This window comes from Oncorhynchus gorbuscha, linkage group LG06 (assembly GCF_021184085.1).
Source record: "Oncorhynchus gorbuscha isolate QuinsamMale2020 ecotype Even-year linkage group LG06, OgorEven_v1.0, whole genome shotgun sequence".
NCBI lineage: Eukaryota > Metazoa > Chordata > Actinopteri > Salmoniformes > Salmonidae > Oncorhynchus > Oncorhynchus gorbuscha.
Genome location: NC_060178.1, coordinates 38,877,407 through 38,887,726, shown reverse-complemented (window position 1 = coordinate 38,887,726; position 10,320 = coordinate 38,877,407). Strand labels below are relative to the sequence as shown.

The window sequence follows — 10,320 nt, the reverse complement described above, 5'->3', positions numbered from 1 at the left end:
TATCTGAACTATTTGAGAAATTTTCTTCATGAACATGACCTCATGATTAACGGCGGCACTGAATGGTGAACGGTGTATTCACTTTACACGACTTCACTGTATTTGTGAAAGGAGTGACTGAAACAAAGTCGCTCTAGTGAGGAAGGTCTACTAACGGACTAAAATGTAACATGTTCATTTGTAATGTTCATTGTGATCTCTCATTGGGCAGACTATGTAACAAATATGGTATCTGACGAAATTACCCAAGATTTTATGTTCATTATAATCATACTGTATTCACCACCACTTGAGTATGACAAAAGAGCTGTAGAGGATTTGTTTGGCATATATTTATTAAGCAAACAAACTCAACACAGACATAATTCATATTTTATTGAGAAAAAGTTCAAAATCATAGTCAACATTGATTGTACAGAGTTTGAATCACAGGTCTAGGGGGTGCTCGTCACATCTCTAACAAATTGAATCCTGAAAAAGTATGAGAAAATTTGAAGACATGCAGTGTGTATACACTCTATAGCATGTGGCATATTGATTTTGGATTACAGTGCCACTAGATCAAGGATACATCTCTTAGTTCATATTGTTGTTCTCAGTCTACCATGCACCTCCAATTGGTCCTCCTCAAAGCAGTAATGCCAGACTCAGCAGTAGTGGAGGAGGATGTTTAGGAGGAGGTAGGGCACACAGGCTCTCCCTCAACAATGTACCACACCTCGTTGTGCCTGTTCAGAATCTTCTTTGGGCTGAAGGACACACACAAAGTAGTATATTTGAAAAAAGTATTGTGGTGGAATTTGGTTTGATGTTGGATATGAGTATATTGAAGGATTTGTATCTGTGCTCCCACCTGTCATATCCCACAGCATAGTGGTAGTCTTTGTTGTAGGTGGCCTGGACTTTGTCTAGCTGCCTTTTCAGCAGCATGGAGTTTACACTGGATGTCAAAGACATCATCCATCCACCGTAGCCCCTCACGTACACTTTCATGTCTGGCATCTCAGTAAAGTACACCTGTACGGGGAAATCACAATGACATCTACATTGTTAACCAGCGGTCTTTAAAAAAAAACATGACATACTTGACATGGGTTCAAATGGTATTTGTTATTTTTCAAATACTTAAGCTGCGCTCGATTGAGCTTGCCTGGCTCAATGGCACAATGGAACAGTCCCAATAGTGCAAACCCTGCCCACCTGACACTATAAAAGCTATATCTAACTATTTGAAAGATACTTCTTGAACCCAGGTCTGATAGACAATCATATCATGTTCAACTTAGATTCAGTTTTACTAAAGTGCCAGGTGGATGAGGTTTTTACTTTTGGGATTATTCCATTGGCGCTATTGAGCCAGGCAAGCATAATTGAGCTCAGCTTAAGTATTTGAAAAAAAACACTCAATAAAGCACACTACAGACCCCTGGCTACCGATGTGGATGTAATTGTGTCAGGTTTACAGATTTTTGACAGGTGTCAGCAATATGGTAATAGCTCCACTTTGCCCTCTGATAGGCTGGAAGATTCGCCATATTGCATACACCAATCAAATCCTCTCAGATCATGTGCATAGGGCGTAGGTTCTATTTAGGATTTGGCTTTACCTTGTCATCAGTGGGTTGGGGAGGAGTCATCTGATGGGTAGACGGCAGGAGGAAGCTGAGGGTGAAGACAGACGACCCCCACTTCTTCTCTTCAATTTTGACAGTCACCGGAGCTGTCATGTCAATGTTGACGCCTATAGGAAAGATCTGTGTAAGCACTTGTTACCAGGTATACACACGCATGGAAACAGATTCACACACACACACACACACACACACACACACACACACACACACACACACACACACACACACACACACACACACACACACACACACACACACACACACACACACACACACACACACACACACACACACACACACACACACACACACACACACACACACACACACACACACCAGCCTTGTTGGATCCGGTGATATAGTTGAAGAGTCTCCTGAAGGCAGTGTAGGTGGCCTTGTCCATGAAGTATGCTTCCTCATCTGTTGACACCCATTTCACTGAGTCATAGTGGCGCACCTGTAACACAGGCACAAACCTTCACTCAAGAGTCCTCTGCTGTAGAGTGTATTAGTATTGCAGATGTTGGGGACGGGTTTAGGATGAGACTGCACAAAAAGGGTTTAACTGATCAACAACCCTGCAGAACTGATCTACAACATTTTTCAGATTACCGAAACCCAATTCGATAACCAAAATGGGGATGATAATGATGATCATCATGTTGTTGATTTGATATATTTTAATGCAAATGCTATTGTTTTGTATCTGCTACCCTGACCAACATTTAAACATAAAAAAATTGGTCACAAAAGAGGTGGTGAAACAAACTCCTAAAATGTAGCCCCAATGTGCCATTAATTTGTGCTGCACAAGACTGACCTCATAATCGTCATTCTTGCACACCAGATCATAGAGCAGACATTCCTTTGACTCTGTGCAGAAGCGAGACTCAGAAGAGTTTCTGAAAGGAAACAGTGGAAAACAAATCAATAAAGAACAATAGCATACGATTTAGCCCGGATACTGTTCAGATATCAGCTGATGTACGAAGGGCTATATAAATAAATTTGATTTGATTTGTTCATTCATTATACAAACAGTATTATTCTGAATCACGTGGTTAGGATGTGTGGAAAGTAATAACAGAAGTGTATTAGAACTTCCTTACCCAACTCTGGCTTCAGCAGTCAAGATGAGAACCAAGCCAACCAACCCTGCCAAATAAACCCTGAAGTACACACAAACAGTCAGTGTCATCACATTAAAAACCTAAAGTACACACAAACAGTCAGTGTCATCACATAGACACTCTTTCACACTCTTCACATATGGTGCTGCTACTCTGTTGATTATCTATCCCGATTTCCTAGTCACTTTTACCCCTACCTACATATACATATTACCTCAACAACATTCTACCCCTGCACAATGACTCTGTTACTAGTACTCCTTGTATTTAGCCTCGTTATAGTTATTTTAGTGTATTACTAATTCCATTTTTATTTTGCAAATTATTCTTAGATTTGGACTGCATTGTTGGGAAAGGCTCGGAAGTAAGCATTTCACTGTAAAGTCTACTACATATGTTGTATTCAGCGCATGTGACAAATACATTTGATTTCAAATCAAATGTATTTGTCACGATGCTATCGACACATGAAAAACCTAAAGTACACACAAACAGGCAGTGACATCATCATATGAAAAATATATCATACAGACATAAATCATTAAGATTGCAATATTGTAATACCTTAAAAGACAAACTATGTTATTACCCATTTCTATTTCTATACAAATCCCTCTTCCTTTAATTACTTAACACCATAACAAATCAAACAAACCTAATCAATGCAATGATGACCTATCATTTCTACTTACATTGTGCTGAGTGTGTCTTTTCGATCAGCTTAGTTCAGATGTATTCACTGGCCTGAGGGAAATGCTTGCAGAGAAACTATTTATACCAACTGAGTGCTATTTGCATCAGTCCCCAAACACGCCCATTTCACCACAGAATGTGCAATGGACTTCAAGCGCTTAAGAGTAAAAAAGGTGGTTTATAAATACATGTGTGCCAAGTTAGATAATGTGAGACGATTGATCTTGATGCGTCTTTGAAAAGCAAGTATAGGATTATTGAAAAAGAGGCTGTGACTAGATCCGTCACGTGTAGTAGACTATTATATATTTCTGTTTCGTAATTAAAGCCTTTGCTGTTTCGCAATAACAGCCTGGCTGTCACGTTTAGACTAAATAAATAGCACTTGCATGTAATTTGTTCACTGAGCACTGCTGGGTCGACATTACCAATCACTAGTGGGCAATGGAATAGCCCTGTTTATAATTGGTGCTAACATGGACTCAATGTCCTGATCTTGTCCACAATCTGATTGTGCCCACATTTTTAGACAGGTGTAGATGATTTAACGACACATTGTGATCAGATCTTTCTTACCACCTCTGGAGGTAATCCACATTTATTATGATATTAAGTTTATAATGTAGAATGAAATTAAAATGTAAAAAATTGGATGCACATTGGGCAAACATTTTCCAATTCATATCAAACCATATTCCCCACCTATAAAAGCAGCTCAGCTTTGACCCCCACGAAGAGGAGAGTAGTCTCAAAAACAGAACTCTGGGGTGTATCTCAATAGTCGAAAACAGCTTAATTTCTAAACATTTTAGCAGGCAATCTTTTCCAGAAGGACGTACAGGAGCAATTAGGGTTAAGTGCCTTGATCAAGGGCACATCTACAGATATTTTTGCCTAGTCGGCCCAGGCAGTTAAACCAGCAACCTTTCAGTTACTCAACCAACACTACCTCACCTCGTCTCCTCCTTACATGGGCTGACCTGAAGAGACAAAGGATAGGTGGTGAATACAAAATGGCACTCCTCACTTTGAATCTGATTTCAACTGTCCCTGTTCTTTCACATCAGTGTAGGAAAGGAGACAAGAAAACAAGAAAAGGAAGCCACTGAATATCAAGATGGATGCAGTCATGGAATGAACCCCCTGCCCTAGATTTAGAAAGTCAAAGTCAGTTCAGTTTAAATTACCTTTAACAAACCTCTGACGTCCTTGTGATGTCAGCTGGTCAACACCTCAGGGGCTCAATGGGCGACATCCTTCACAGAAAAACTCTAAATAACTCATATGATCTCCTCTCATGTCCTTTCTATGTAGAGTAAGTACGAGCTTTAGATCAAATTCTTAGCCAACATGTGACTTTAGCCTGACTTGAACAGGACCATGAAACTGTATGTTGTGGCCATTTCCATGGCATTAATGGAACGAATGTTGTCACACTGGCTGCAGAGGTGATTGTTGTTGGAGTTCAAAAACTTTACATTTGTAGATTATAATGAGTTTGTGAGAGTGATTGAACAAAACATAAGAAGTGTGTTTGTTTCTCTCTGAGCATGAGACACCCTGTTCCAATACAAAGCACTAGAGTACATTTCAGTTTACACTCTTCGAAAAAAGGGTTCCAAAAGGGTTCTTTGCGGAGGGATAGGGTTCTGCCAATAACTGTTTTTATCTGATGAACCCTTTTAAGAAGACACACGTTCTTTGTAAGGCAAAGAGTTCTACCTAGAACCGTTTTCATCCTAAAAAAAAAACATTTTCGGAAGAAAGGGTTCTTTGATGATTGTTCTGAAGGCAAGACGGATACTTTGGAAGGCAAGAAGGCTTTGTCAAAGAACCCTTCTTAACCTCTTCGAGATAGGGGGCGCTCTTTTAATTTTGGGATAAAGAATGTTCCCGTTTTAAACAAGATATTTTGTCACGAAAAGAGGCTCGACTATGCATGGAATTGACAGCCTTGGAAAGACAAAACTCTGACGTTTCCAAAAAACTCTGACGTTTCCATTTACCTGGTAAATGTAGTCTCTTATGGTCAATCTTCCAATGATATGCCTACAAATACGTCACAATGCTGCAGACACCTTGGAGAAACGACAGAAAGGGCAGGCTCATTTCTGGCGCATTCACAGCCATATAAGGAGACATTGGAACACAGCGCCTTCAGAATCTGGGGCATTTCCTGCATGAAACTTCATCTTGGTTTCGCCTGTAGCATTAGTTCTGGGGCACTCACAGATAATATCTTTGCAGTTTTGGAAACGTCAGAGTTTTGTCTTTCCAAAGCTGTCAATTACATGCATAGTCGAGCATCTTTTCATGACAAAATATCTTGTTTAAAATGGGAACGTTTTTTATCCAAAAATTAAAAGAGCGCCCCCTATCTCGAAGAAGTTAAGTGGGAGAACTTGCACAATTGGTGGATGACTAAATACTTTTTTTGCCCCACTGTATATACAATGAGCTGCTTGTATGTGTCTAGTATGAAAGTGATCAGGGGTGTATTCATTGTGCAGATTCTGTGGAAAAACGAAACGGGGACAAACATACCTGAATTTGTCCAATAGATACTCTTGTTTGCAACTGTTGGACTAATGATTACACCCTAGATTAGCTAGATGCAGGCAATAGTGTACAAGGCTGTATTGAATGTGTCACTGTCTGTCACCTTGATTACATTATAGACAAAGGCCATCCTTATTCATGTTTTTGTTGCTTTTCAGGTGGAGTGGCATTGCTGACAGGCCAGGGCCCAGGTACTTCAGGTTTTTGTTCCAGCTAGGCTCTGAACTGGGGGTTCCTTCAGTTTGCTTGTACGGCTACGTTGTGGAACAGTTTGAACTGAACAAAACATTCTTGTATGTTCTTGAACAGACTTTGAGATACGTTTGCTCAATTCAGTGGGTGTGCTGGGGTGTGGCTTGAAGCAACGAGTGACGTATTTAAAGGGCAGCAGTGCATTTTGAACTCACAACCCAATCCTTCCCAGTTTTTCAACTGGTCGTTCACTACTGCGCCACTGCTGTTCAATTTAACATTTTATTATGTTTTTATGTACTGAATGCAGGCCTAACCAACTACTAATTGCGGCACTCCAGGACCAGGGTTCACTACCCTGGTCCTAGAGACATTAGTCAATGCTTATGAACTTAATATTGTATGTGAATTGACACTACCAAAAGGGTTGAATAGTTCAGAAGTACAGTTTAACATGGCTTTGGTGATGAAAGGTACATAATGCATTTGTCATCTCCCTATCAGGCCACTTGTTAGAGGAATTTATTTCCTATATGTTATTAACCGATTCAATTAGAACACTCTGTCCTTTTCTAAGAATTTGTAAGATACTTATTTGCATAAAATGGACAGAGACCAGTCTCAAAATGAATCAGTAGGGTTTATTTTCAAGAGCTCTGGTCATAGTACCATGTACAACAGTTTATATATCACATATGACATCATAGGTTTTAAAATGTCCCTCCTCCTCTACGACCAGGACAAAGCAGCTTCAAAAGTTCCTTCCAACTCACTAGCGCACATACATGGATTAACTCCTGAAGTCTCACCACAGTTTATTACCACTTAGAAGACAGTTCCAGTCCCCCCAAACTATAGTTTTGGCAAGACGATAGGACATCTACTTTGTGCATGACACAAGTATATTTTATAACAATTGTTTCCAGAAAGATTATTTAACTTGTCACTGTATCACAATTCCAGTGGATCAGAAGTTTACATTCACTAAATTGACTGTGCCTTTAAGCTGTACACTCCACAGAGCTGGGTTTTATGGAAGAGTGGCCATAAAAAAAGTCATTGCTTAAAGAAAGAAATAAGCAAATATGTTTGGTGTTCGAATCTGTGGTATGACGGAACCCATCCAACTTGAAGGAGCTGAAGCAGGTTTGCATTGAAGAATGGGCAAAAATCCCAGTGGCTAGATGTGCCAAGCTTATAGAGACATACCCCAAGAGACTTGCAGCTGTAATTGCTGCAAAAGGTGGCTTTACAAAGTATTGACTTTGGGGGGTGAATAGTTATGCACGCTCAAGTTTTTTGTCTTATTTCTTGCTTGTTTCACAAAAAAATATTTCGCTTTTTCAAAATGGTAGGCATGTTGTGTAAATCAAATGATACACACCCCCCAAATATCTATTTTAATTCTAGGTTGTAAGACAACAAAATAGTAAAAATGCCAAGGGGAGTGAATAATTTCACAAGCCCTGTATAAGCATATCTTCTCAGCTAAGGTATCTTTAAACCTGACTAAAATAAATAATGGATTTATTGTGATTGTTTATATTAAATGGATTTAGACTTTTTTTTTTAATGTAGATGTTACAAGCGGCTGATGCGTTCCATTGTATGTGGCTTGTATGCAGCTTGTATGCATGGAGGCCTGGAGATGCTAAACATGTTTATGGTCATTAACAGTAAATTACTGTGAGACCAGTGGTCTTTTGCATGACAATAACCGTCTGACAAAATCTAATGACCGCCATAGCCCTATTGCAGAGTTCGGTGGCATCCTGTTGCATTCATAGTGTCCCATATGGGTCGTGAATACAGTGAACTTCTTGTCATTTTCACATGAGAATGTTGTAAAACCCACAAGGGAGGTCCATGGTCTTGAGGAATGCATTGCCCTCTAGAGCTGGCGGACAGTTGGCCTGATGAGGTAGCGGGTGGGCGTCATTACAGTTTCACTGCATTCAGTCATCTGAAATCCGTGCTTACCTGCTGGCCTCCATCCTTCTTCCACACCATGACCAGTGGTGAAAAATTATAGCAGCAAGCAACAGTGACTCGGTCTATTAAAAAGTGGTCAGATGAAGCAGATGCTAAACTACAGGACTGTTTTGCTATCATAGACTGGAACATGTTCCGGGATTCTTCCGATAGTCATGTTGATGAGAGGAGGCTGCTGCGCACTGGCATCTGCATTCGAAAAGTTGGCATGAAGCACATCGAAGTCTTCTACAGCAAGACATGTCTGCTTATTTGCTGTTCCGTTTCCAGATGATTGGCTTTGACAGGGGTTTGGTAGTCTTCATGAGGATCCACCTGTCTCCCCACATCTGTTACATGGGGTGGAGCAGGTGAACCCAAGTACAGACTCAGACGAGGAGACAGGGATAAGGTAACCAAGGTATTTATTGAAAAGCGGGGGGGAGATGGGGTGCAGGCCAGGGGGAGCTCAGACGGGTAGCAGGGAACCAGAAACTGAGGCTTCGGCCAGGGAAAGGGGAGTACGGGCAGGGTAAGCTGGTCCGGAGCGGAATCCCAAGGAAACAGTAGAGCGGGGGTCCAGGGCTGGGAAGCAGGACTGACAAGACGAGGGACTGGAGACAGGGACCAGAGTCAGAGCGTACGGAACTGTAGCGGAGAGAAAACGCCAGGCTAGGAAAATCAGGCAACACAGGATAACAAGATCTATAAAGGAACAAATGGCTTGAACTGCAGACTGACTGACCAGAGTCTACGATCTGGCAGCATGGAAGTGGCAGGTCTGAGTATTTGTAGAGATCTTGATTATGGAACAGGTTGCAGCTGGTGGGAATCTGGTCTGACTCCAGCACACTTGTCTCCACTCACACAATCAGATACACCCACAGAGAGGAGAGAGAGCACTGGGGGAGTGGTGGCAGGTTAGGGAGACACGTGATGAGAAGTAGAGGGAGTGTCAGGGGCAGATGTAACAACATCGGTGTGATGATCCTCCCCATGAGGATGTCTCTTGGCGTAGCTTGAAATGAACATGGTTTGACAATGACTGTGCTGCCTAGAGAGATGGGAACATTACTAGCTAGCCTTCCCCACAGCAGGTGTTTGTGTTTCGGGAGTAGGGTGACTGCCTGTGTCAGCTTGACTGTGATCACCATGCTTGGCATTTTGCTCCCCTCCATCGGGTCGTGCAAGTCATCATGTCGAGAAACTGCTCATGTTTAGGGGATGGATGATGTTCCTCCTTGGAAATGCGTCTCCAGAATTGGTTGTTTTCCTTAATTTGGTGCATTCTATTTTTTTAGGACATTGGAACCTATAGTATGATGAGTTGGTTAAGCTGACCTGGTACTACTAGAGTAGGGACAACCCACCTAACTCCATATAGCTGTAGCTTCATCTCGTACATGCATTTTGGATGGGTCTGTTTCTCCCCACAGCCAACTACAACTATATCTGGTCTGCTCTTCTTCTGGTAGGACAACTTCTTCTCAACTTTTGTTCTGCTTTTTCACTAAGAGTGCAAGACAAGCCTAAATCGAGCATGCCCTTCAGTTCAACTTGGTCACTAACTAAAACCTGTGCATAAAGCAACTCACTAAAAGCTTGCAACTCTGCTGACCCTGAACAAATACACAACAGTCTGTTGCCATTACTGAATATGTGTTTATGTATAGAAGCTCCAAGTCTTCTTCCTTGAGGGATTGGGGCCCTACTTCCACACTGCCCCTCTCAAAGTGTGGGTGTCCTCATTTCCCGACGGCACCCCGTGGACGTTGTCGACCTGTCTGGGTCTGCATCCCTGACAGTCTCTCTTCTAATGGCCTGGAGTAAAACATGACAGGCAGAGGTTCTCTATTCTGCAGTGCATCAGCGTGGAGTGGTCTGGAGCTCCACAGACTTCACAAACTTTTCTGTTCCAGTTGTTCTGTATAGTACTGAGGAGTTATTGCTGCTATCTTCTGTCCAGCACACGGTCCAGCAGGCTGATTAGAGTCTGCATACAGTGAACATCAGCTGGCGTTGAAGGAGCTGTTGCCTGTATATCAAATGTTTTGAGAATGACACAAATATTTATTTCCACAAAGTTTGCTGCTTCAGTGTATTTAGATATTTTTGTCAATGTTACTATGGAGTACTGAAGT

The 10,320-nt window shown here is 41.6% G+C and overlaps 1 protein-coding gene across 1 annotated transcript; it reads right to left on the bottom strand.

Annotated features, from left to right (window-relative positions):
- Positions 1–360: 360 nt before the first annotated feature.
- On the bottom strand, positions 361–3,557 carry LOC124037132 (heme-binding protein 2-like). Its single transcript, XM_046351791.1, has 7 exons — positions 3,457–3,557; positions 2,744–2,803; positions 2,455–2,536; positions 1,971–2,091; positions 1,608–1,741; positions 854–1,017; positions 361–749 (listed from the first exon to the last, which is right to left on the bottom strand). Coding segments are annotated over exons 1-7 (642 nt in total). The 5' UTR covers positions 3,459–3,557; the 3' UTR covers positions 361–670.
- Between the last annotated feature and the right edge of the window lie 6,763 nt (positions 3,558–10,320).